The 26,730-nt window shown below is 51.1% G+C and overlaps 2 protein-coding genes across 5 annotated transcripts; one reads left to right on the forward strand and one right to left on the reverse strand.

Moving 5' to 3' along the window:
* Positions 1–22,785, forward strand: btbd7 (BTB (POZ) domain containing 7). 4 transcript variants are annotated; one of them, XM_060052376.1, is made up of 11 exons: positions 1–311; positions 5,884–6,116; positions 8,182–9,330; positions 14,906–15,114; positions 16,003–16,078; positions 16,515–16,675; positions 17,213–17,356; positions 17,753–17,942; positions 18,321–18,499; positions 18,909–19,313; positions 19,427–22,785. In XM_060052376.1, the coding sequence occupies exons 2-11, from the start codon at positions 6,035–6,037 to the stop codon at positions 20,201–20,203; spliced, it is 3,372 nt and encodes a 1,123-aa protein (XP_059908359.1). In that variant the 5' UTR covers positions 1–311; positions 5,884–6,034; the 3' UTR covers positions 20,204–22,785. The 4 variants fall into 4 exon arrangements, with proteins under 4 accessions (XP_059908359.1, XP_059908361.1, XP_059908363.1 ...); XM_060052378.1 differs by having other exon boundaries at positions 1–188; XM_060052380.1 differs by lacking the exon at positions 1–311 and adding an exon at positions 499–653.
* LOC132457965 (putative E3 ubiquitin-protein ligase UBR7) lies at positions 21,876–26,654 on the reverse strand. The gene is made up of 11 exons (XM_060052385.1): positions 26,509–26,654; positions 26,164–26,297; positions 25,988–26,048; positions 25,797–25,892; positions 25,639–25,692; positions 25,129–25,234; positions 24,619–24,755; positions 23,992–24,174; positions 23,709–23,865; positions 23,529–23,590; positions 21,876–23,406 (listed from the first exon to the last, which is right to left on the reverse strand). The coding sequence occupies exons 1-11, from the start codon at positions 26,629–26,631 to the stop codon at positions 23,326–23,328; spliced, it is 1,194 nt and encodes a 397-aa protein (XP_059908368.1). The 5' UTR covers positions 26,632–26,654; the 3' UTR covers positions 21,876–23,325.
* Positions 26,655–26,730: the final 76 nt, after the last annotated feature.

A 26,730-nucleotide genomic window follows, 5' to 3' on the forward strand; every position in this document is an offset into this window, starting at 1 on the left:
AACAGGCCATAACATCCAGCCGAGCTGGAGACCACACCGAATCACAATCACACGGCTTATCGGGAATTACTTTGAAAATACGGAAAATCGACCAGAAAGTCAACGAAACTGGATCTGAAAGCCGAGAACTAGTCCGCGGTGGCGGTGGACGTCGACCCGTTCGTAATGATCCGAGTTGGAAAAAGAAGGTGTTGAGCTAAGATATTTTTTTTCTTTCTGCCAGGGACAACTTGAGTCGTGTGAACCGTGAGCACTGTCAAAGCTAACGGGATAAGAACCAAAATAATGGATTTAAGACCCTCACATCTACGGTAAATATGGACGAAAGTCTACTTTCCCACAGTTATGTTATGTACTGGAGCGAATCGCCTGCGTCGCGTTGCTCCGGTGGAGCGACACCACAGATAGCTAGCCTGTTGAGACTATGCTACTAATTACAGAGCTGTGTGTGAATACCTTACGAGCACCATGGCTCTGCTACATCTCCGGGCTAACCGTGTGTGTTCCACATCCTTCAAAGCAGGCGTTCAACGTGGTGGTTTTCTTTGAACACTTTAATCGAGGTCACCACTGTGGAATAATAACCCAGCGACGCAAGTAGCCGGAGACAATAGGGACGCGATCAACTCTTCTCTGCGCGTATCCGTTATGTGGTACGTGTGTGTTGTGTGTATTTAATTTGGCTAGCGATCAGACCTACTGCTCATCACGTCTGAGTCTATTAAAACCACCAGGCAGGGTTACATATACACTGTTTTAATGTGGATGTGTGTGTTGTGGGGAACAGTCCTAGCAGCTAACCTGGTCGCTGCCACAGAGTAGCGTGTCGTTTTACATTCTATCACCACACCGGGAGAGGTCTTCTGTTCTGCTTTTAACACGACGTCCGGTGGATCTCCCCGTCCAACAACGAGATAACCAGGCCATAGGACAGACTAGTCCCCGTTACTTACCAAACGGGTTAAAATAAATCATTGTCTTTCGCGATGGGGTGAACCACATTGTGGTGTGTCTCTGACGCCTTGTACTGAGGATGTTCACTGTAAACCGAGTTACGTCTTGAGGTAGGTTCCTTCCAGGGATTGGGGGTCGTATGGCGTGCCCCTTCAATGTTATGGCTCCGCTGATATGTAGGGGTTCTATGTGGGATTTGCATGCTGCTCCAGCGGTTCTCCTCTTGACCCATCTTTCCTCTTACGTGAGGGTTTTATTGACGTCGTTTTAGATCAGAGCATCTGATTGTTTACTACGCGCCCCCCCCCCCCCCCCCCCCCCCCCCCCCCCCCCACCACCACCAAAGCCTATTCTTATTGTGCAATACTACGACGTAATCATGTGTCATTATTGCAACAGCAGCGCCATACTCAAGAGTGTGTGTGTGCTGTTGTGCATGTGCCTTCATGTTTGTAAGTACCTGCCCTGGAGTACCTGGCTTGGACTTTGACCTGATTGCTCTGTGTGTACACGGTCAGCTGGGCGGAGGAGAATTCTGAGGGCCAAATAAAACGATGACCATGCTTTTCTAAGTAGTGGTGTCATTCAGCTGTCATGCTGATTATTTTAAATGGGGTTTTCATTGTGAATAATTCCTCTGTACAGGGCTTGTTTTAACTTTGACCTCCAGCACCTGATTAAGGCATTTAACACATTTGTCTGAGTGTATCATCAACAACTGGCCGGGTCCCTTGTTTGTTAGAAACAGAAGTCATACGCAGCACCATGATCCCAGCTTGGTTGACAGTGACACACATCCTTAATCCAGAGGCTCTCTCGCTCTATGAGTCATCATAGTGACATTCACACTTTTGTTGCCGTTGTCGCTTCAGTGTGTTGCTGTGTTTTCTAGGCTATCCTTCCAGTTTGTTTCCTGTTAGCTCTCCTCACAAGAGTCCCTAATCAGTTGAAAGGCCGGATACACTTTTGAACCGATTGGCCTGATTGGCTGTAGCCGAACAGAGGTAAGCAATCTGTGCGACCAGAGCTTTATCTCCCGTTATCTGCCCGGACGAATGTTGACATCATTGTTATTTTAGAGGGGCTGATTGATTGTGTTTTGGTGGGGACTGGGCTGCTCGTATTCCAGTCGTTATGCCCTCTGTGGCCATGCAGACATGAGTCAATATTATAGAGGTCACTCTCAGAATGTTCTGCTTTCCAAACCTTCCAGCACATCTTGTTATCAACATAAAAGGCATTCGGTTGCAGGAAATTGTCATAACGGCCGACAATGAATTGTATTCTTGTTTGGCTCACAGTTATTCTCTAAGAGCAGAAACCAGGGGAGAGTTGTTAGCTTTAGCCTGCCACTGTTGTATCAGATGGGAGCCGTCTTTAATAATTGATTAATGCTTGTGGTATTGTTAATGAATGGGTAATGTCGTTAACATGGGATGATTGGCTAATAACTCTCAAATTGTATTACGGTGGCCATTAATAATACGTTTTAGAAATACAGTCTGGTCTTTTGATATTTGTATTGGCTCCAGCAGTAAAGAAGCTCTGTTTAGTGTTGTTTTAGATGAAAAGTGTTATGGTTAATTATTGGTCTTGTATTTATGCTTTGCTGCTTGTTCAGGCTGGCACATATTGGGACACCAGCATGGTGTTTGCTATTCCTGAACAGATAAGGTGCTGTGTCACTGTCCCAAACAGGCTGGCTGGTGGAGGAAGGGGGATTTCATCATTTCATTCAGGGCATGTTTAGTAGGCCAGGAGCAATTGGAGCACAGAGGGGTTTTTGTGGCCAATGACAATATGTCTTTGTACAGGAGAGAAGCCATAGTTATGAGGACAGGTTTGGATTGCGTTTTTAATCTTGTTTTTTCTTTCTCTTTTTTTATTTTTTGATAAGTGATTGATGCGTGTCACCTTGATAGTAAGCCCGGTAGTTAAAACGGTGCAGAATCCAAAGGTTTATTTTCTAGGTGCTTGTTTTGAATTCAGATGGTTTCTGCAAGTCCCCCCATATTGATTGCTACCTTCATTATTGTTCTTCTGGGTTCTCTAAGCCTTTCCTCCGCCGTGCTGCCAGGGTGCAGGCCCAGGTACTGGAAGCCATGCTGATGGTGGGTTATGGGGTTCGGGTAGGGCTTTGGGTTTATGGACATGGATGTGGAAGGAGACCCAGGTTGCTTGCCTGTTCCCTCCTCGCTGCCGGTGATGAAGAAATCCATATAAATGATTGATAAAGTTACTTGACTGTCATTTGAATAATACATCGGCCCCTGTTCCTGTGCCAAGCGCTTTTGTATGGTAATGTGCTGCACAGACCGGAGCCCTGCCTGTCGAACCTCCGCCAGAGGCTGATTTAAATACAATGATCCGACCCAATGAGGTAAGGCCAGGACTCTAGGTGTGTGTGTGTGTGTGTGTGTGTGTGTGTGTGTGTGTGTGTGTGTGTGTGTGTGTGTGTGTGTGTGTGTGTGTGTGTGTGTGTGTGTGTGTGTGTGTGTGTGTGTGTGTGTGTGTGTGTGTGTGGACAAGGGAGATGTGTGGGGGGCGGGCCGTGTGGAGACATGTAGCCCTTTCTCCTGTCACCCCTCATTAACAGCACATAGTCCAGCCGGCCTGAACTCGCCCTCCCGGTCTGGAGGTCCACTCCTCCCCTCTGACCCCAGCAGGCCAGCACGCTCTCATTTCAGCCAACAGAAAAGGTCTCTCAGAGCTTATCCCGGATGTGTCTTATTGAGCAGGCTGCTAGCACTCGAGTCAGAAGGAAATGGCTATCCTAGATTATGCTTTCTGAAATTATGCACCGCAGCTGAAGCTAAACTTGCTTCCCCTTATTTCAATGTGCTAAAAATCAGTTGTTCTTTGTGCCAGTTATCTGAATTCTTTTACTGATTTACGATTCTATGGCTTCCTCCTATTCTGTTTGGTCCTTTATTGACCCACGCCTTTCCCTTCTTCTCAGGATAGAATACTCCACCTCATGGGATGGTGTTTTTACTTCCAGAGATATTCAAATCCTGCTGCTCATTTGGTTCAGTCCAATCCCTCTGTTAAAATAGCCTCACGTTGGCATCAGTCTAATAAAGTAAAGATGAACTGTGTGTGTGTGTGTGTGTGTGTGTGTGTGTGTGTGTGTGTGTGTGTGTGTGTGTGTGTGTGTGTGTGTGTGTGTGTGTGTGTGTGTGTGTGTGTGTGTGTGTGTGTGTGTGTGTGTGTGTGTGGAGCCCTTGGGAGGGTGCTTATAGTGCTGGTGTACGGCTGGTAGACACACAGATTCATGATGTCCACTTACAAGAAACACGGGTCTGGGACGGAGCAGATGGGCGATCACGGGAGAGGCCTCCGTCCAGCCTCCCAGGCTGAGCATCACTGCAGGGCCCGGCGATGTCTTAACACAGCACTGCATGTAAACATCAGGTTTGGGTTTTTGGAACACATTCATTATTGATGTCTGTGATTCTGTTGAGATTGGTCCTCAAATGTGTCACCTGGCTTGAGGCTTGTGTGAAAGGAAAGGCCTTTTGGATTGGGGTTTAATCAGATTGCAGTGCGTAGTCTGCCATTGGATTTTCAACAGTTTTGGTCAATTGAGTTTTATCTGAGCATGTTCTGTCCTAGCCATGCCTACAATTCATTTCACACTGTGCATTACAAACGAGTACATAGAGTTGTCCAAATACGCATCTCATGTTCTTTTCTGATAACAGACATTGGCGATCGTGATTTCAAAATATTGCAGTGATTTTGTCTTGCAATAAAAAGTACAGGCCTGTACAACATATTGTTCGGCCTTGGACAACAGCCGAGTCTTTCACTGCGTTCCCTTTATTCATGCGAAGAAGCACAAAACTGCTTATGTTCAGTACTGAAATAAGCAGCACCACACAGTGTCTGAACATAGCAGGTTCAGAGCCGCTGTGCTGCTGAGCTGGCAAGGGCACAGTGGGTGTCGGGGTAAACCGGGAGGTCAGGACGCAGAGGGAAAGAGCTGCGTCGGAGGATTGGAGGCGGGCCGGAAAACCAGGGAGGCAGAGTGGGTTTTGCTGGGTCGTTCCTTTGCTCCCGCTCTCCCCCTCACTGCCGTCGGCGTACATCTGCATTAGATTTGTTGTTGCCTGCCAGTCGGTGCTTCCTGAGGGCCGGGCAGAGGGAGTGTCTGTTAATTGAAGCCACCGTGGACCAGTGTCGGGGGCTAAACACACACTTTTCAGAGGACGCGGGCCACACAAAAGGAGCTCTGTTGACTGTGTTTCTCGCCTTTTTAAGGCCTGTTAATGTGTCACAGTGGCTTATGATTAATGTCTCGTGCGCAAAATCAATGCGAGTGAAATGGTGGTGGTGGTGTTAGTGGTGGTGATGACGGATCCCCTCGTGTTTGGTTTCTAATCCGCCCACCGCTGCCCATTCATTTCAAATCCAGTGTTCTATTGTCACATCCGTACTCCTGGGAACTGGGCAACGTAAAACACACAAAGCTAGAGATGTTCCAATACAATTCTTTTCCTTTCTGATTACTGAACTTGAGTTTCGTCCGATACCAAGTATATACAACTGCAACTTCTAACAGCACTTGCTCCTATTGAAGGGTTCTCTTACGATACCGGCAATGTATAGTCTATTAAAAATCATTAATTATAATAAAAGATTTGTTTTCCTGTCTCGTGTCTCATTCTGACTTTCCACCTCCGACCGTTAAAGAATGCAGCATAACACTGCAAGTGTTTGTGATGTTCTTTGCCTGTGTAGTAAAAGTCACGTGACGGTATCAGATCGGCACATAGACTTGCGTGGTCGCGATACTTCATACTGTGTTTTAGGCAGTATCGGAGGAATTTCCGATACTCGTATCGGAGCAACTCTACTAAAAAGAAACAACAACACTTAGTTACTTAAACATGTCATGACCGCTCTCTTCCCGTTTCTTGCCATCAGGGATGGCCAGCCAGGCGCTAAGTGTTGACTCGTCTGAGGACCAGGGGCGGAGCCTGTCCGCCGACAGCTGAGGACCGAGGAGAAAGCAGCCCGGGCAGAATGACGCAGCAGGAGGGGCGACCCCCGCACCGCAAGTGAAGAGAACGTGAGGATGGGGGCCAATGGATCCAGCTATCCACACTCGAGCTCCCCTCGCATCGGGGGCAACGCCCCGCCCCAGCAGACCTTTATAGGTGGGTTCTGACTACTGACGTGACGGTTCGATGGGGGAACCCGTGGCCCGTGTCAACATTAACTGGATTCTAGCTTTTCAATTAGTTGATGAAAGACTGTTGACGAAATGTCAACTTAGGCGGGACTCGGTTTCCCCTCGTCTTTTATAAAATATATAAAGTCAAGTGACTTTATAAAATATAAAGTCACTTTCACCCTTTGGTTTATTGACTGGGGGCTCTCTGCATTTTGTCTGATTGTTTACTCTGGCCCTTCTCACACGGATGTGCTCATAATGCATCCAGTATGTATGTTTACTCCCCGTTCAGACAAACCCGCATCCATCCCTCATTCATTAGGGCTACTGTAGGCCTGCACTGTTATTGATGGCAGGGCACCTTCTGAATGGCTGCATGCAAATGTGTCCGGATTTAGTGCAGGGCTGCCAAAAATGGTGCCAAATTTGGCCCTTGCCATTTTTTCCTCCCTGCAAAATGCTAGCGTTAGCCTGTGTAGCCCAAGGCTGTAGACCAGAAGTGAACAGCGTGCAACACGACTTCATTACCGTCCGTTTCCCTTCCCTGCGTGTCAAGACGCCGTTATTCAAATGATGCACCAGTGTTTCTGTTTAGCTGTTTTTCTCTTTGGAGCGAGGCACTCTGCGGGAGTTTCAGAACGGCCACACTGGCCCTTTCAGCAGCACCAGATTAAGATGTTACTGTGACAACTACTAATGATGCTGGAGACACATGGGCCGGCAGCGACACTGCTACAGGGGCGAACGTTGTAGTAGCAGATGGAGTTATGAATAATCGCAATTAGCTCGATAGAATTTGACGTCTGACGTCGTCGCCCAAGGAGATAGCACCAACATTTGAAACAACGCTCGGATACATAGGGTTTCATTTACATATATAAAATATAACTCGGTCTGACTGCAGAAAATTACATCACTTGTTTTTCATGCTTTCACTCCAGCTCCAAACATGTTTGTTTGTTTTTTGTTTGGGCAGACGTGTTAAACCCAGCCAATGATATTTCTGAACTAAATATTTATTTGAAGGTTGTGTTCCTCCATTCCATCATGGCTGCCGTGTTCTTTGTTGTTTTCCCGGTCACATCAAGCAGCCCTTAGCTCCTTACCTCCTACTCCTCTGTCCTTTCTGAAAGCCAAGCTGACCTTGTGCAACCGTTCCTCCATGCCAAGAAATCTGGACATAAGCGCCTTAGAAGCATACGTGGATATGAGTCAGCCCCTATTTAACAAGAAAACCTGGCTCCTACAATAATGCTCAAAGTCCAATTTCATCTCTCTTACTTTTTGTAGACTTGTAGTTAAAAGCTGAAAGCCCGGGAGATGAAAACAGATTATTTCTGCAGCCACAGAGACCTTTGAGGTTTGCTCTTAGCTGAGGAGTTGCTTGGCCAAACTGGCCCAAGCTGAAGATGATTCACAGTATTAGAATGATTACTATGTGGGTCACGGTGATTGATGCTCAGGAAAAGCAGCCAAATGAGAGGATCTAGTGGGCAGGGCTTCCTCTGACTTCCAAGTCCCCGCTCTCTCCTATGCCAAAGAATACTGTTACTTAGGCAAAACGAGTGGGCAGCTTTAAGACCAGAGTTAGCCACAGCTCAGAGCAAAGAGAAGCACAATGCAAAACAGAACGATAGGCCTGTGGGAGCTTATCTTGCTACAAGGGTGCTAGCATGCTGTACTTCCTGCAAACCGAATGACAGCAGGATCCCTCGCACTGCCTCTCTCCTAGTATGACGCAAGCGTGTGTTTAGCCTGGCAGGGCCCGCCCCCCCACAGGGCTCGGCAAGACATGCGCTCTAGACTAAACACGCATCCAATTTTAGGTGTGTTAAGATTATAATTTTATGCCCGGCTAGCAGAAGTCCAACTCGTGTATCCTTGAAAATGGATGCACTTATTTAATTATGAAGATCTGCATGGGATGTCTGTTTACTTTCTTTTTTTTTTGTCTGAATAATTTAAGCATAATTGAAACAATCCAACAGTGTTACGTAATGTAATCTAAGTGGGTCACTCTGGGGATATGTGTGCGTGTGCCCGCGCAGGTACCTCGTCCTACTCCCAGCAGGGCTATGGCTGGGAGTCCAAGCTGTACAGCCTGGACCACGGCCACGAGCGGCCCGCCGACCGCAAGAAGAAGAGCCTGGGCCTCGCCACGCTCAAGAGGCGCTTCATCAAGCGCCGGAAGTCCAGCCGCTCGGCCGACCACGCGCGGCAGATGCGCGAGCTCCTGTCGGGCTGGGACGTCCGCGACGCCAACGCCCTGGTGGAGGAGTACGAGGGCACGGCCGCCCTCAAGGAGCTGAGCTTCCAGGCCAGCCTGGCGCGGGCCGAGGCGCCCAGCCTGCAGCGGAACCTGGCCGCGCTCTACCAGCACAAGTACTGCACCGACGTGGACCTCATCTTCCAGGACACCTGCTTCCCGGCCCACCGCGCCGTGCTGGCCGCCCGCTGCCCCTTCTTCAAGTCCCTGCTGTCGTCGTCGCCCGGCTACGGCGCCGAGGTGCTCATGGACATCGAGACGGCGGGCATCGACGTGCCCATGTTCTCGGCCCTGCTGCACTACCTCTACACGGGGGAGTTCGGCGTGTCGGGCGCCGAGGACGCCCGGCTGCAGAACGTGGACGTGCTGGTGCAGCTGAGCGAGGAGTTCGGCACGCCCAACTCCCTGGAGGCGGACATGCGGGGCCTGTTCGACTACATGTGCTACTACGACGCCCTGCTCAGCTTCTCCTCGGACTTCGAGATGGCGGAGGGCTGCGGCGAGCGGCTCCCCGCCGGCGCCGTGGCCTCGGTCGGGGGGGGGCCGGGCTGCGGCGCGGCCCCCGGCGGCCCCGACGAGGACCTGCGGGCCCACAAGGCGGTGCTGTCGGCGCGCTCGCCCTTCTTCCGGAACCTCCTGCAGCGGCGCATCCGCACCGGGGAGGAGATGACGGAGCGCACGCTGCAGACGCCCACACGCATCGTGCTGGACGAGTCCATAATCCCGCGCAAGTACGTGCGGGTGATCCTGCACTGCATGTACACGGACGCGGTGGAGCTGGGGCTGGTGCTGCGGGGCAGCCCGTCGGCGGGCAGCCTGGGGGAGGTGCAGGCCCTGGTGGCCGGCGGCCGGGGGGCAAGCACGCGGACCGAGGAGGCCATGGAGCTGTACCACATAGCGCTGTTCCTGGAGTTCAGCATGCTGGCTCAAGGTGAGACCCTCACACACGAGATTGGGCTTTAATGCACGGTTGGCATTGGGCTTTGGTGTTGAGGATGTTTTACTTGGAACCGATTCTCCAGCTGACATCAGAGCTTTTATCCTATTTTTCATGTTTGGTTCATCTATACTTTATTTAAGCATGATGGCCTTCAACTGTAATATAAGTTAAGGTCGTTCATTTAAGGGAAATATAGCATTTATTGTGAATTTCGTACTCGAGGGAACAAAGTGTATAGTCTATACTATAAATGTTACTATATATTAGCTTTAATGTGGAGGATCTATGTTTCTATCCCAAGCGTTCACCGTCGTCCTTGATATTCTCATTAGATGGTGAGTCAATAGTACCAACGTGATAATATTTCCAAACTGCTTCACAATCTCGGTCTGAATGCATTACACAATACACACCATGCAAACTCTGACCGAATCGACACCCTCCCTCCTCACATTCATCCATTAGATTTGTGCAGACTAATACAATCACTTGCTCTGCCACTCCCTGATAAAATCTGTTTTGGATTGTCAGTGTTTTGCTGTGCAGAATATTACAGAACACAACGAGGGCTGAACACAACGCACTTTGAGTGCTGGAAGTGTGTGTTTCAGTGAGCCAACTAGATGGCACACTAGATTACTGGAAATAATCATTTTAGGGCAGATAATTTGATTAAAGTGTTTACATGATTCAGTCAATGGTCCGATTTCACCCCTTAAGGAGATGTCTGGCGGGTGCGTTTTGATGTTTAAGCATGGCCAGGCCAGACGTTAATTCTCCTATTACTCATAATATTACTGTGGCACCACTAAGAAAATACTTTGAGAAAGACTCTCCTCGGAGCCAGCTGTGAGGAGCAGCAGTCGACATGTTCTCAAGCCAAAACAAACCTGCCTTAACATGAACACGGGCCAGAACATGGTTTTAGTAATCACGATTCTCCTAAAACCATTGTGGCTTTAGTGGAATTAAATCTCTCTGTGTTTATGGGGGCATTCGTCTAATCTCTATCACTTCCCTTATTCTGCTTGGATTGGTTTTTGTGTGCAATGTGCAAATACACTGATCAGCCAAGCCAAGGTTTTATCAGCAGTAAATCCATCAGACTGGATCGTTGTTTATGACTCCTCGGGTCATAAACAGCAGTGTGGATCGGAGGTGAATATGTTGTACGAGCGGAGACCATTGTGATGGAAATGAGGGGAACTTCCATCACACAGGTCCTACAAAGGTCATACTAACTCCTCTGCTCTGTTGTAGTATTAAAGTATAACATTTGTTAAAATAATGGTTAAATAGCTGTATATTCCGACAGCCATTGTTGATCTAGTGTTTGGTCAGTAACGTTGCTCTCCGTGTCCCTCTGCTGTGCATTAAACAGAAAATCGGTTGACGTATCCCGTTCCCTCCCATCCAATCAGGAGAGAGAACATTCTGCGCATTCAAGGCTGATTTCAGTGTTGACTTGCGAATGCGAAATAGGCAAAGGGAACAATTCCAGTGCTCCCATTAATGGCGTACGCTACAAAAAACACCAAGGGAAAACAGAAACGGGAGTCATGCAAGACCCTCTTTCATGTGTTGACATTGGGAGGAAGGCTGGGAATGCTAACTGCGAAAACAGACAGGAAGTAAGCCAAAAACGTCGACTTGGCTCACAGTGCCTTCCACAATCAAATCCAACGTTTTCATTCAGTCCTCAAAAACACGATGAGGCCTTGGTTCTTCTCGACGTACTTCCAGAGAGATTAGATCATGGCTTACAGAGCAATGTCCGGTGGAGATGTCTCTTGTTCCTTCCTCCAACGAACATGTGATCCCTATCAAGCAGAGACCACAACAATAAGCATCCTATCGGAACAGGAAGCGTGCCAGTAGCTGCTGACCACAGACGGCACGCCTTTCTAGAACCGCCTGTCTGGCCCTAAGGTTCCTCCTATGTGCCCATACTGGGCATAGGGTTCACATACTGGGCATAGGGTTCACATACTGGGCATAGGGTTCACATACTGGGCATAGGGTTCACATACTGGGCATAGGGTTCACATACTGGGCATAGGGTTCACATACTGGGAATAGGGTTCACATACTGGGCATAGGGTTCACATACTGGGAATAGGGTTCACATACTGGGAATAGGGTTCACATACTGGGCATAGGGTTCACATACTGGGCATAGGGTTCACATACTGGGCATAGGGTTCACATACTGGGAATAGGGTTCATTTTTTGAGTGCATCACTCGAGGTTCAGAAACAAATTGCCCCTTTTTATACCCCACAATGATCTGAATCACGCTAAGCACACCCACCAACTATCTAAAACACATGTCCACAGCTGGTAGGAGACCACCTCCTAACCCCCAGCCCGTAGCGTCTCTCTCGGGGTCAGCCAGGCAGCCTCTGAACGGGAGGCGACCAGACGGATGCTGTCATCTCCTCCCCCACCGTCCCGTCCCCCTCTCCCTCCCACACACACATCCAGCGTTTCCTCCTTCCTCCCATCCCCCCCCCCCCCCCCCGCCCTCGTTGACTAGCCCCTTCTCCAGTGTATTTTTATCCCCCGCTTCTTCCTTTCCCACAGAAGGGCTGCAGCTCTAATCAGTTCCCATGAAACCTCGAGGTGGAATGTAGTCTGAGCTGCGGCCAGTGTCTCTCCTCCGTGATTCAACCGTCCCGACGCAGGGAGGCCGCCCAGCGTAGACCGAGGGAACACGGACGAGGGGGTTCGTTCAGGGTCAGGGCCCCCCCAGCTTGTACTGACCGGCCCAGGATCCGGCCCCTCTGGCGTGTATGACCGGCCGTGGGTCTGTCCCCCCCTGGAGAGTGTACTGTTCTCCTCAAGGTCCGCCCCCCCTGGTGCGTGTACTGACTCCCGCGGGATCCGGCCCACGCTTGCTGAGCTAACTCAGGAGGCGTACGTCCGGGGTGCTGCAGGGAAGGATTCGTCAGTCTTACCAGCACCCCTCCCACTTAGTCATAAAGAAGTGTAATGGTGCCGGCTCTCAGTCTCTCAACGCCTCGCCGTGACTCAGACATCAGCAGCAGGTTCTCACTCACATCGGCCGACCATCTGATGTTTGTTTTCACTCGAGTGTACCTGATGCCGAGTGCGTGTGTGTCTCCATGAAGCCCACATGGTGTGTGTTTGGGTCTCGCGCTCACACGCTCGTAGGAAGGAAAATGACAAGGAGACGAGTCACTTCAGCCTCTTCCCTCCAGACGAGTCATTTCCTTTGTTTGTGGACGGACTCTTTTGTCCTCCAGGAATGCGGCTCAGAGACATTAGGCACGCTTTCTCTCTCTGTCGTGCCCCGGCCCCCTCCGTATGCCCCCCCCCCCCTGCCGTACGGGGTCAAAGCCTGCGTCTCTCGGAGCGGTGGGCCGCGATCCACGACCACAACAGTGTTTACTGGTCCCTGAGTGCGGCTGATGTTTTAAGGGGCTTTTGGAAACCGCGGGTTCCATAAACACAGAGCTCCAAATAATAACGGGGCAGAACGTGCGAGCTGGAACAGCGGCCTCTCCATTTCTTCTTCTTGTTCTGTGTGTACAATGGGCTCCTCCATTTCCGTCGCTGTGTTGATATTCATGTCAGTGTAAATGTGATGTACACCCTGGAGAGATGTGTGTGTGTGTGTGTGTGTGTGTGTGTGTGTGTGTGTGTGTGTGTGTGTGTGTGTGTGTCACGATGTGGCACAATTCATACACAAACTCGCACACAAACTCGCTCATGACAACGTGGTTACACAATGAGGCCACTTGCTTAAAATAATAGCATCACAACGTTTGTGTGGGTTGTAACCATGGAGATAAAACGGGCCTCCTCCTTTAGAAAAATGCTTATCTCGTTGTGTTCGGATTCCAGCTGAAACAGGGGGTACACTTACACTTTAGAGCCTGAATGGCAACGTGCGTTCTAATGGGCTCACTGGGAGCAGAGGTTTCGTCTGCTTTCATGTGCCACTGGTGTGTGTGTTTGCCCCTGCCTCCAGTAGAGTACAGACTCGGTAAAACCAAAAAGCTGGCGCGAGAGAGTACAGACATCCAGTCCACTTTTCCCGATCTGTTTGTAGTGAGATTAACGCGAGGCAAAACGCCCGAGTCCACTTCCACTTCATCGCCGTCTCCCTAACAAGGCTGCGCTTACAACACTGCAGGGGTCTGCTCTGCATTTCTGGGGCCGGTCATTAAATGCAAAATACATATCTGAATACATAAGTAAATGCGGTGAGTTTCCTCCTACCCTTGCACACGGCTACATGTCTATACGTACATCACACTGCATACATGTATGACTGTGGACGACATGTACTCGAACGTAGGTAGGGAAAGGGGAGCCACCTGAAAGGAATCTCGAGAGCCATAGCAGTCGCCACTCTCCGCCCGGAGTGCCTGTTCAGAGTGACGTGTGAACGTGGGGCGCAGATCTCCTGCTCTGAGATACGGGGGTCCCTCTGGGGGACTGCGCCACTGGCTTCCCCGCTCGCAGCTCGCAGCTGACGGACAGAACAAACCGGCGCTGGTGACGCTGGCCGGGCGTCGGTTCAAAGTGGCGCTGGCTGTTGGACGGCGGCCCGGCTAGACGCGTGTCTCCATTAGCGTCTGCTTCCGTTTAGAGATATCGCAGCGCTACGGAGGGGAAAGGAGCCCCCCAGGGCGGCGGCCATTTACTGACCGGGGTGGTTCTGCTCAATGTGTGTTCAACCCTGTGGCTCGTTTTGTCCAGACTCATTCAAAGACCCCGGCTCACACACGCTGATCTCTACTCAAGGTTCCACTGTAGACTGGTGTGAGGTCAGATTCGCCTCTTTACAGGGCGGCATGTGGCTCAGGAGGTAGAGCGGGTTGGCTTCTCACCGGCAGGTTGCTAGTTTGATCCCTGTCTCCCCCGAGTGTCGAGGTGTCCCTGAGCAAGTCACCTCACCCCAACTGCTCCCGACGAGCTGGCTGTCGACAGGGTCGGCATGGTTGACTCCGCCGTCGATGTGTGAATGTCAGGCAATAATATATTGTAAAGCGCTTTGAGTGGCCACTGGTTTTAAATGCGGTATATAAATGCAGTCCATTTACCATTTACCACAGGGTCTTTTCAAAGTGTGTCTGATATGCCCACACCAGCGTATTGTCTTCCATTCACACACACACACACCGCCGTTCTCGAGATTTGAGGCCACATTTCCTTCTTCCGCTGTGTTTACTGTGTCTGAGCGAGGGAAACGTCGACTCAAAACATATGTAGGTATCAAAGGCATTTCTGTGGGCCCGGCCTGCTGGGGAGCTAAACCACGGCCTGCTGTTCTGGTATGTGCTTTGATTCCTGGACAGACTGCCGCCAGAAGGGCGTGGCCCAGGCTGAGTAACGACTCTCACCCCAAGTCGACATATTGGAGCTCTCAGTTTATGGTTTTGGTTTTGTATAGTCTGGACTTTAAATGGTAGCCATCAGGTACTGCTCAGCCCTCGTGTGGATGGGCCCACATGGTGAGATCAAACCCACACGGAGGGGGTTCCTGCAAAGGGGTGTGGTGGCCTGACGGGACCCTCTCTGTGCCTCTGTCTCCCAGGCTGTGAGGACATCGTGGTGGAGAGCCTGGCGCTGGACTCCCTGGTGCCCATCCTGAAGTGGAGCTCCCAGCCCTACGGCTCCAAGTGGGTACACCGGCAGGCCCTGCACTTCCTCTGTGAGGAGTTCAGCCACGTGGTCTCGTCCGACGTCCTGTACGACCTCAGCAAGGAGCACCTGCTCGGCGCCATCCAGTCCGACTACCTGCAGGTAGGAGCTAGCATAGCATTCAAATATGCTCTTCTGCTGCTAGCGAGCGGCTTGACATGCTACATACACACACACACACGCAGACACAAACACAGGCAGACGCGCACGTACCCACACATGCACACGAATGCAAGCAAACACGCATGCACAGGCAGAACAACACACACAAATACAAGCTGACGCACATGCAGACAAACATACACACACGTACAGCAGACACACACGCACATGCAGGCAAACATACACACATACAGCAGACACACGTAGAAACACAAACACACCTAACAAGGTGACGTGCATGCACAGGCAAACATACACAAACACGCTGAGACACACACATAAAAGGAGACACGCATGCACAGGCAAACACGCACATGCGCACGTGCACGCGCACTCGCACCCTTGGTGTGCCGTGTGTTGAGGGACGGTCCTCTGAAGGAGTAGACTTCAGGATCTTAAGTGGATCTGAGCGTTCATCTGCCCTGGCTGCTTCCACGGCCATCACTCAGGACGGCTGAGGTGATGCGCTGTAATCAGAGCAGACAAAGTAATCCTCCCACTGCCCGGGCCTGCTGCAGAACACAGAGCATCACGCACTAGCCTCACGCACTAGCCTCATCCCACCGCTTGTGCTTGACCCGCTCCTGTCTAACCTTGTCCTCATAAATGCTCCTCCTCATTTTTATATATATATCTATATCTCTACCTTTTCTATTTTTCTCGCTCTCTCGCTCTGTCTCTCGCTCCGTGTCTCTGCCTCTTTCTCTCCTACTCTCTCTGTCTCTCTGTCTCACTCCATCTGTCTCTCGCTCACTCTCTCTCCCTCTGTCTCTGTCTCTGTCTCTCCCTCTCTCTGTCTCTCTCTGTCTATCCTGGTCTCATTCACAGGCGAGCGAACAGGACATTCTCAAGTACGTTGTTAAGTGGGGCGAGCAGCAGCTTATTAAGAGGATGGCAGACAGGGGTAAGATAATACATGCTATAATTACCCCCTGAGCACCCCCACACCCTCACCCAAACCGCCATCCCCACACACATGCACGCACGCACACACACAAACTTACATGCACACACACGCACAGCCCTAAAGGCTTTAAGAAAATTACCCTGTTACCAGAGCCTCCAAATACACTTAAAAGCCCCAATAAAAGGATGCCTTCCGTTCCCCTGAAGGCGGCTAGCAGACACACCTTCAAAGCGTTTGTTCCCGGGTCCTGCAGCACCTGTTGTAAACGTGTCGGGGTGCACGTTTAATACGACGTCTGTACCAGATGTACGGGCGACGCCTTCCCAACACCGAAGACAGAGATTGGAAGCATTCCTCAGATTGTACTTTGTTGTTGTCGGGTGTAAGAAGGTATCAGCGAATGTGTGACGCCGTTGTGTTTGGGTTCACCCAGAGCCCAACCTGCTGAGCGGAACGGCCCACAGCGTGAACAAGCGGGGCGTGAAGAGGAGGGACCTGGACGTGGAGGAGCTAAAGGAGATCCTCTCGCCGCTGCTGCCCTTCGTCAGGACGGAGCACATCCTGCCGGCCAGCAGCGACGTCCTGTCTGACGCGGTGGGTACCCACCCGGCCTCGGCCTCTCTCTAACTCTCCTCTTAGCTGTCTGTTAAAGATCAGAACACTAGTGAAGAGAGAAAGCGGAACAGAGAGAGGTTAAGAGCCAAAAACCTCTCCTCCCTGTCATTCTGACCCATCAGGAAAGAGATGCTCTGATTGGTCAGAAGTGAGCCGGGAGCGGCCTACACACAGAGGCAGGCGCATCCATACTTACAGCTGACGGATGGTAGACATAAATACATTTAAATAGCTGTTAAATCTGAGCTAAAGCAACTTTAACTGTCCTTTTGAGTGGGGGGGGGGCTGCTGCTACCAATAGCCTCCATGCATGGCCATGAATCTTTATATGGGTCACAGTACAATAGTGTTTGTGTTTTTACCAAAATACCTATCTGGAAAATTGTGTATTAGATCTCAAACCTGCCGTTTCGACACCTGCTCAAAGTAATATTTATAATTGTATAATATTATAATGAAGTTAGAGGGGACCTTGCTGAATAGACACTTGACCTCCCCCTTCTCCTCTTCCCCCAGCTCAAAAGGGGTCTCATCAGCACCCCTCCCTCCGACATGCTGCCCACCGCCGAGGGGGGCAAGGCCCACTCGTGGTTGCGCCAGAAGAACTCGGGCATCTACCTGCGCCCCCGCCTGTTCTCGCCCTACGTGGAGGAGGCCAAGGTGAGCCTGGCTCACCTGTGATTCACGCTGCGAGGCGGGAAGCGGTGCGCTAGCGTTATGCAAGCTAATGGACGTTCCCCGCAGAGGCCATGGCAGAGTTATTACCACCATTCATAAATTCACAAGCCCGCTTCGTAATTTACAAGCGGCAGGATGATGCATCGGCACTGTGTCGACGTTTGGCGTATTATCGGTGTCGCGAGCGACCAATCACCCGGCAGAGGGCCGGGTGATTGGTGTCAGTCATGGTATCGGGCCTTGGTACTGAAAGCACACAAGTGCACACACGCACATGCACTCATACACACAGGTGGTCAATGCAAACACAGGAGGTCGCACTGCAGGCATCACGTTGAGTAACTGTCGTAACTCTTCCTCTGTCCCGTCCGTCCGCAGTCCGTCCTGGACGAGATGATGGTGGAGCAGACGGACCTGGTGCGCCTGCGTCTGGTCCGCATGTCCAACGTCCCCGACACGCTCTACATGGTCAACAACGCCGTGCCGCAGTGCTGTCACATGATCAACCACCAGCCAATGGCGGGCAACCCGACGGCCGCGCCCAACGTGGTGGCCAATGAGATCCCAGGTAGGGGTGATTAGGAGTGTGTGAACGGCAGCGGCGCTCAGCCCCCGCTCCGTCCTCATGCATTAGCAATCAGCCGGCTTTCTGAAGGGCTAAAAATGAACCTGGACCCATGTATAAATGACGAGGATAACTATCGACACACCCTTTTCATTCAATACACATCCATTTACAGGGGGGTGTTCATTACGAGAGCAGTTCCATCTAATGACTGCCTCAATGTGATGCCTGCAGTGAGTTGACCTCCTGTGTGTGTGTGTGTGTGTGTGTGTGTGTGTGTGTGTGTGTGTGTGTGTGTGTGTGTGTGTGTGTGTGTGTGTGTGTGTGTGTGTGTGTGTGTGTGTGTGTGTGTGTGTGTGTGTGTGTGTGTGTTCCCCTCAGTGCCCCGGCTGTCCGTGGTGAAGGATATGATCCGCAGGCTGCAGGAGCTGCGGCACACGGAGCAGGTCCAGAGGGCCTACGCCCTGAACTGTGGCGAGGGGGCCACCGTCAGCTACGAGCTGCAGCTCCGCGTGCTGAGGGAGTTTGGCCTCGCGGACGGAGCCACGGAGCTGCTGCAGGTAGGGGAGATCAGACACAGGCCAGCCTACTGGCCCCTCAGGGCTGGCATGAGTAGAGATGTTCCCATACCAGTATCGGAAATTCCCCCGATAATACCCAGGCAGAGCATCACAAACACTACGGTGTTATGCCGCGTTCGTTAATGGTCAGTGGTCGAAACCCGGAAGTCATCTACGACCTACGTGCGTTCAAGCGAAGTCGGAAAAACACTAACTATAAGATTATTATAACTAGATTATAAATCAAAATGACCTAGTACTAAAAAAATAACTGTAGACAGTAAGTGAATCGACTATTAAATTGCTGTCATCGTAAGAGAACCATCATCTCTATCTCCTCTATTCGTCGTAAGAGAACCAACATCTTTTCTTTGTTTTCCTGTCCTCCCCCCCCCCCCCCCCCCCCCAGAACCCGTACAAGTTCTTCCCCGACGAGCGGTTCGGAGACGAGAGTCCGATCCTGGCCCTCCGCCAGGTGGGTCGTTGTCGGGTCAACAGCAGCCCGGCCATGGACAGCATGTTCACCGAGCTGGAGGGGCTGGCCAGCTTCCACCCTCCCCTGCCTCCTCCGCCGCCCCCGTACCACCCGCCCGCCACCCCCGGCCAGGCCCAGCTGAAGGCGGCCTGGCGTCCCCGCGTGCCCGTGCCCACCCCCACCCGATCCTTCTCCTACCCCTGTAACCGCACCCTGCACCAGCGCCACGCGCCCGGCAAGCACGGCAGCGCCGAGTACGCCTCGGTGCCCCGCCCCCAGCCCCCCGACTGCGCCAAGCCCCAGGCCATGGGCCGGGCGCTGGCCTCAGAGCAGCAGGCGGTGAGTGTTTCCCCGTCGCACTTGTGTCAGGGCACCCGGGAACCGGGGCCGGGGTCAGCTCGGGGGGGAGCGGGGGGTCGCTGTACTGAGCGTGTGTTTGTGTCTCCCTGCAGATGGGCATGGAGCCTGTGATGAGGGAGTTCATGCCTGACATCGCCCTGGGCGTCTCCGTCATGTCCCTGAGGGAGCAGCACATGGCGGACATGGAGAGGGAGGGTCCCCACAGTCCCATGGGCCCCGCGGGCCACCACATGCCCCACGGGCCCTGCCCCTCCGCCCGCCTGGGCCACGCCCACGGCCCCGGGCACGGCCACTCCTGCAAGCGGCACGCCCCCGAACCCAAGCTGGAGGCGCAGGCCGAGTTCCCCGACCTCTACGACTTCTCCTGCCGACCCGCCACGCCAACCTCCCTGCCCTCCTTCAGCGGGCCGGACCTCTACAGCCACAGCTGTAACCCCCAGGGCTCCTTCCCGCCCTCCTATCTCTCCGACTCTCAGACCCAACAGGGCCACCCGTCGGGGGGCCGGGGGGGCCAGGACCCCCTCAGGCTGGACGTCCTGGGTCTGGGCTCCCAGCGGAAGGACGGGGCCCTGGCCAGCCCCTCCGGGCCCCAGCCTCGCGTCGGACACATGCCCCGGGGCCGGTCCAACGAGACGGACCTGACTCACGGCCTGGGCCACCTGCGCTCTCCCAGCGGGAACCTGGACGGCTATGAGGACCGGCACGCGGCCCCCCGGGACGCCCCCGAGGAGCTGGGGGTCACCGGGGACTCGTCGGGCTCGGGGGGCCACCTTCAGCAGCCTCACAGGAACAGTGTGAGCGAGGAGGCCGTCAGAGACCGCAGGTCACCCAGCAAGCCTGACTACCCTTACAAGAAGTCCGCACTTTAACCCCAGTGGAGGGACCGGGGTTGAAGCGTCACCAAGCTCATTTATTTTTGGGGAGGGAAGGGGGCGGGGGTTGCCCCCCTGTGTTTGTTTTTTTTGTAACGGATGGCAAAGCACTAACCTGTGTGTGATTGTGTGCATGTGTGTGTGTGTGAGTGGTTTGAGAGGAAAGGGAAAAGGCTTGTTGTTCATTTAGCTATTTATAGGTTGCATCCTTCTGGCCTGCCCTTGTGCACAGCGTGTGCTTTCCTCCTCACGGTCACAGTACGGGTCTGCGGGGGTCAAGCTTCTCTGCCACTTGGTGGAATGGATCTGACCACAGCCAACCTGATCCTGTGAGTCTGGAGCGGGGTGCTGTGTCCCAACAGATGGATTAGTGTAGCCAGTCTATTTCTGAAGGTAAAGGTTAGCCAAACCATTAACTCAGCTCCAGAACGGACCGACTTGTTGACTAGAGATCCTACTGTTGAATCCCCAAGTACAAATACAAGCTGGCTCAATCCAAGTTTTATCTTAAGCAAGGTCGTCAAACGGCACAGTCCCGCACAGAGATGGCATCGGTATTAAATATGTCGTCACGCATTACTTCCTCCCAGATGAGTATTTACATTTCCTCCTTTAGCATCCCTATGGCAACTCACCTGAGATCGAGGCCCCCCTCCCTGGGCCAGGGGCTGCCAGCACGCCATTGGCTGGGCCTCGGTCATGTGAGGCAGGAATCGGATGGGCCAGGAAGTAGGTCAACAGGCAGAGCGCGGCTCTTGGCAGATGTCTCTCTGCGTTGTGATGGCGACCTGCTCTGACTAAGTCTGCTTCTTCCCCAGCAGAGAGACGGGGCTCTGCAGAGGGAAAGGGGCATGGGGGTCTTATCGCCAAGTTCATCACTAGGCCCAGTGGAGTATATAAGGGTACCATGGCAACGCGATGCACGGCGGTGTTTGGGCGTGGGGGTTGTTGTTTTAGCAGAACAGGTGTGGATGTTTCCGTATGCACAAACGGTTTTTTGTACGCGCAGGTGTTTGAACAATCTCTGTACTGTACCCTCCCATGTAGTCAGGTCTGTATGTACATATCAGCATTAGGCTCCGAGAGAGGTGAACCATAGGGGAACCAGCCCTAACGGCCCTGGTCTTTCGCTCCCTGGTTTGAAAAAAGCATTCAACGATCAAATCCAAAGCCTTAATCAATGCTTGGCTTATTGAGTTTAAGCATTTTTATTTTAGCCTAAGTATGATGTCATCCTCACTCCCCCCCCCCCCCCTCCCTCCCTCCTTCTGATGCGGTTATTCTGTTCACTATGAACACAGACGCTTGACGATTCTTCTGCAATGGAGGTGTGGGATTCACCAACCAATTTATGTAAATAGTAGCCCTCAATACCGCCACCTCATGGCCAAGTCTGGACCTTCACATCCAGGGGAAATGCTGTTAAACATACCATAACTGTAGCAAAAGAAACTGGTGAGTGCATACATTTAGCGTGAAAAAAAAGAGAGCCTATCAAATACTTTATTTTACTACGCACAACCTATGAGACGGGAGCGGCATTGCACTGTTGGAGCAACCCATGTCCGGTGAGCTAGAAGGAACAAAAAGTTCTATAGTGATGTGTAAACAAGCGTGTGTGAATGCTGTCTGAAAGATGGCTGACTGTATTTTTTTTTTCCATGCACCGTTGATATTGTAAATAATCAATTTAAGTCCCATCACATTTTGATTGTTAATTGTCCGTCACATTTTAGTGGTTGAAAGTTGGTGTTTGTACTGTAGTGGAAGGCACCGTGTACACCCCGTCTACGTCCCTGAATCCTCACCATGAATGGGTGGTATAAATCATTAACCATCTTGTCCCAGAATCCTTTGTCTTGTTAAATGTTACACATTCTAGGGCCCATGTTCAATATTGTTGATGGTGTGGATTACCGTGTTTTCGTTTTCTAGGTGAATGTTATTTTTCTTCCGTGGTGTCTGAGTACCAGGAGTCAGAAAAGGGTCTGAGGATTAGTAGTTCTATGCTTAGTGGTTGTGAATTGGCCATGTATGAGGGGGGGGGGGCGAGGGAAGATAATTTTTCCATTCAGCTTGCATCATGGGGAAAAAATGCAAAACTCCAGATTCTTCCCCATGTTCGCATCGGGCAGTGTTTTCCTTTCCAGGACGGCGGTCCCTCGAGAAGAGGTTTTGTTCTGTTCTTCGCTGTAGAGGTCAGTGCCTTCCCCCGGCCGCTGCTGGGCTTCTAAATGGAGAAGTGACTTTGATGTCTATGCAAGCCTTTTCTACCAGCTCAACCAGCCTGCGTCAAGTAGTTCTTTAAACACATGTAGCTCCTTCTCTGTACAGTTTTATCATTTAGCACCTTTCTTTTGAAACAGAACCACCATGAACATGTGTGACTGCTTGTGTTGAATTTATAAAAAAAACAGGTACCCCCGTACTTGTGTGGTATACAAATACCTTTTTTTAGATTGATGTACCAAGTTGCATTTAGTTTCACTGAATCTATTTTTCTACTGTCACCTCCCAAAAGGTGCTTAACAGTGGTCAATCCTGGCATCCTCAAAAATAAACTGGTTTGTTATAATGGAGTTCAGTCATTTCACTTGGGTCTTTAATACATTCAGAACATCTACGTGGCTGGTTAGCAGAACGTGTGTTTTAACCACTATCAGCAATATTTCACATCAATGGTGCAGAGTAAACAGATTTGGCTTGCACACCCGTCAGCATCAATAAGTCCAAACGTCACGCCGCACTAAGGAGCACTCTGCCTACTCATGGAAATCACAGGGGAATGCACACTGGTGTTTCCCAGGCTGACAAAACGCTGTGTTCATTCATAATGGACCGTTAGGTCTCCAAGGAGGCACAAAACATGACTTAAAGCACACTAGGCAGATGTTGACGAACCTCGTCTAATGGTAAAAAAAAAAGTGACTAATTCAAGTATGAACGATGAAGGCAAGGTAGGCGTTAACGAACTTATGGATACCAGTACATCTGGCTCTTCAAATCCCCTTCACTGTTCAAGTATCGGTAGCAGCACGTTTCTAAACGGTATTGAACAGGAAAAGATGGTCCCAGATCAGTCCTAGGCACTGTAAGGGAAGCATCGGTCCAGTGCCTCCTCAGTAGCCTGCGTTGGGTCGCCCCCTCTTCCTCGACTGTAGCCCCTCGAAGAACTGCTCTATGTCCTCTGCTGTGACCACCTGACAGACGTTTGGAAAGGAGACTGGTTAAGAGTCTGCAGGATGGGTTGGGGCTATTTCTAAAGGACAGGAAGCTATTCAATGCCCTTCAAAGCACAGTTTATTTTAGGATCAGTCCTCACCTCATGTTCAACGGCATGCTGCTGCAGGAATGTCGTCAGTTCTGTTTTTAGGTCATTGTAATCTAGGAAAAGTGGGAAGATCTTTTTCACATCTGGACCAGTAGCCTTTCCCGATGCAATTACAGTGTATTGTTTCGGCCAATTAAAAGCCCTCGTGTCTGTCCGGAGCCCAGAACTCACGGTAAATCATCTCCAGCTGCTGCACGTGGTCCAGGGAGCTCAGGAATGACATCAGCCGGTCCTCGCCCAGCGGCTGCGCCCGGCCGCTGTTCTCGTAGGCCAGCACCGTGTCCGACTCATCCAACAGGAACTGCACCTCCGCCTTCACATAGGCCCTCTGTGGATGAGCCCAAGGACACAGGATCATCTCAGGTGGAATCAAATGTTCTCTCTGAGTCGATCACAGACATGCACACCGTGCACGCAGGGGGAAGAGTCATGCTTTCTTTTTTTTTAAGCCTACCTTGCAGCTTACACAGGTGCACAGCTTGGAGCGCCAATTATAGGGCCAGAACACGGCTCCCTCCCTCGCCCTGTGCGGACCCCCGGTCGGGAGCTCCTTCAGCCTGCAGCCGTGGGTCTTCACCGGGCTGTCCGTCATCTCCTGGTGCGTCCGCTTGAAGGCCGCACTTCGGTTTTCTGGTTGCTAGGGCAAAAGAAACATCACTGAATGAGGAGCGAGTGTTGGGCAGGCGAGGCAGGTGGCCGGGCCCCCTTCAGTGAACAGCCCCCACTGCGGTTGAGGTGCGAGAAGTAGGTCGTCCTGCGCCCGCCGCACCCAGCCCCTGACTCAGGGCGGGCGGGCGGATGAAATCATCTTTGTTTACAGTGAGCTGCCCGGTCAGAGCTGGCCAGATCCTGTCCCAAGTGTACGGAGAGCTGTGCTTCACGGATCACTTCACCCACAATTACCCCAACCAGGAAGAAGACCGACCTGCTCTCAGGGTTCAGTTTACACATTACTATCCAGCGCCACCTGGTGGTGGGAGACACCATAACCGTGCACCCATGATTAAAACATTAATGTTACTATACTTCCAAAAGGGGAGACGTATGGTAGAAAAGAGCCGAATGTCTCCAGACTTCTCACCTTGTCCAGGGTTTGGCAGGAGGATCCCTCGCCCCCGTTTCTAAAGGCCTCACACTTCCGGTCTTCCTGGTTTTCCAGTTCGTCAACATTCACCTCCAGCTCTTCCCCCGAATGACCAACTTTGATCACAGGCGCCGCTGAGGAGGAAGGAACGGTAAATTCTCCTTTAACTCAGATGTTGGGAGGTCAGACCTCTTGTTCATTTGGAATTACCATAAAGCAAATGTCAAAGCAAAGTGAAAGTAGATGCTTGTTCAATGGGTATTGCACTAAGACTTCTACAGTATCAGTTATCAAATTAGTAGTGAAGCTAGAACCATATAAGTAACAATGATTTCACTGTGTGCAGAACTTCTGTACACTGATTTATTAGATAAAAACAATAGTTTCTTTACTTTCTTTACTGTAAAGAAACAATACAGTTTCTTTACAGTTTCATCCACTACCATGGATGCCTCTCGGTCAAAGTATCCAACTATGAAAAAGGCGTGAGCTGGGAACACTGGTCACCTGCAATATGAGCAGCATAGCTCCACAGGAAGGGGGCTTTGTTCATGCACGCCTCACACACCATCTCCTGCAGCTCCTCAGAGTCCACCACGGCACAGCCCAGGTGCTGAGAGGAGGAGACAACAGGCCAACCTTAATAGGCATGGACTCATCTTAATACATCGATGCACGGTTCAGCTACGGCTCTGGTTTACAGTACTGCGTGAGACGTGGAATACCAGTGTGCATTGGACTGCATTTATATAGAGTTCTTCTAACCAGTGGTCATTCAAAGCGCATTACCTTATTGCCTTACATTCATCTGTTCATGCACACATTCACACACCGCCGGCAGTTTCAAGTTGACCATGCAAGGCGACAGCCAGCTCGTCGTAGGGTGAAGGACACCTCGACACTCAGCTAGGAGGAGCCGGGGATCGAACTAGCAACCTTACGGTTAACAGCCAACCTGCTCTACCTCCTGAGTCACATGCCGCCCTTACATCAACAAGATAGGGACAAGAGACTTACCCTGGTGTGATACCAATCCTCACATATAATGCACTGGATCATCTCATCGTCCACCTAGAGGAGGTTCGAAGGGTTTTGTGAAGACAGGGACATGGTCAGGGAATCATTACGAATTAAAGGGAAGGGAATATGAGTGTATGATGTCTGTTTCTATATACCTGGTCGTCTGCGTCTGGATATGGCCGATCACAGGAGCAGTATTTCCCGCAGAAGTTGTGATTGTATTTGTTTTTTAGATTCACACTGTCTTTGGTCTATTGAGAAAATAAAGTGTATCAGCAAATGCACATGAAATCCAACAAAAAAGGTTGATTCGACAATATAGTAAAATCTCAATAAAAAGACTCACTGGGTTTAGTTGGCAATTGAAGTCCCCAAACTTGTCATTGCCACAATCACAACGAAACTGTCTGTACAACAAAAAAATGAGATTTAAAAGCTATTTGAACCTACAGTTTATCACGGTGAAGTCCGAGTGGAGAACACTGTTATTTCTTCAAGCAAATTAATCTTCCATTGGAATACCTTTTGGTATACAGCTCAAAGATGTCATGTCCATCGTGGCAGATGTTTGCGCAGGCCAGACAAAGCCCACCAGGATCCACGCCCGTGGGAGTGCAAGTACTGCAGGCGAACACCGCCTGCCTCTTCACATAGCCCTGCAATGTTTAACAAATAATAAGCCTCCAGTAAACGGATACTGGCGCCACATGCAGACATATGAATTACCCCTGGAAGGTACCATTACTGATAAACCGCGTTTCTTTAGGGTCAACGTTGAGAACAACTGGTATGTGTGAATGCAACACCAAAGCGTAACATGCGTGCAGGAATCCGGGTCTGCTATAAGTCAGCACTGCGGTCCTTTACCTTAGTGTAAGAACAATGTTCTGGGTCGCTGCCCCCCAACACCGACAGCGCCTCTCTCAGTTCGTCCTCGTCCCTGATATCTCGAAGAGATACGATTGCAGTGTCTTCTATATCATCCGACATCGTAGTTCAGAACAAAGGTCCCCGCGGATCATTTGAACACAACAGACAGACTGGCTCAGTGTTGACAAACGCCCTTTCCGGGCGGGAGTTGACCACGTG

This window comes from Gadus macrocephalus, chromosome 5, assembly GCF_031168955.1.
Source record: "Gadus macrocephalus chromosome 5, ASM3116895v1".
Taxonomy (NCBI): Eukaryota; Metazoa; Chordata; class Actinopteri; order Gadiformes; family Gadidae; genus Gadus; species Gadus macrocephalus.

Coding starts and splice junctions, on each gene's coding strand:
- btbd7 (XM_060052376.1), top strand. CDS start 6,035: ATGGGGGCCAATGGATCCAGCTATCCACACTCGAGCTCCCCTCGCATC. Junction 6,117..8,181: donor GCCCCAGCAGACCTTTATAG/GTGGGTTCTGAC, acceptor GTGCCCGCGCAG/GTACCTCGTCCTACTCCCAG. Junction 15,115..16,002: donor TCCAGTCCGACTACCTGCAG/GTAGGAGCTAGC, acceptor TCTCATTCACAG/GCGAGCGAACAGGACATTCT.
- LOC132457965 (XM_060052385.1), bottom strand. CDS start 26,631: ATGTCGGATGATATAGAAGACACTGCAATCGTATCTCTTCGAGATATC. Junction 26,049..26,163: donor TTTGAGCTGTATACCAAAAG/GTATTCCAATGG, acceptor TTTGTTGTACAG/ACAGTTTCGTTGTGATTGTG. Junction 23,407..23,528: donor AGCATGCCGTTGAACATGAG/GTGAGGACTGAT, acceptor AACGTCTGTCAG/GTGGTCACAGCAGAGGACAT.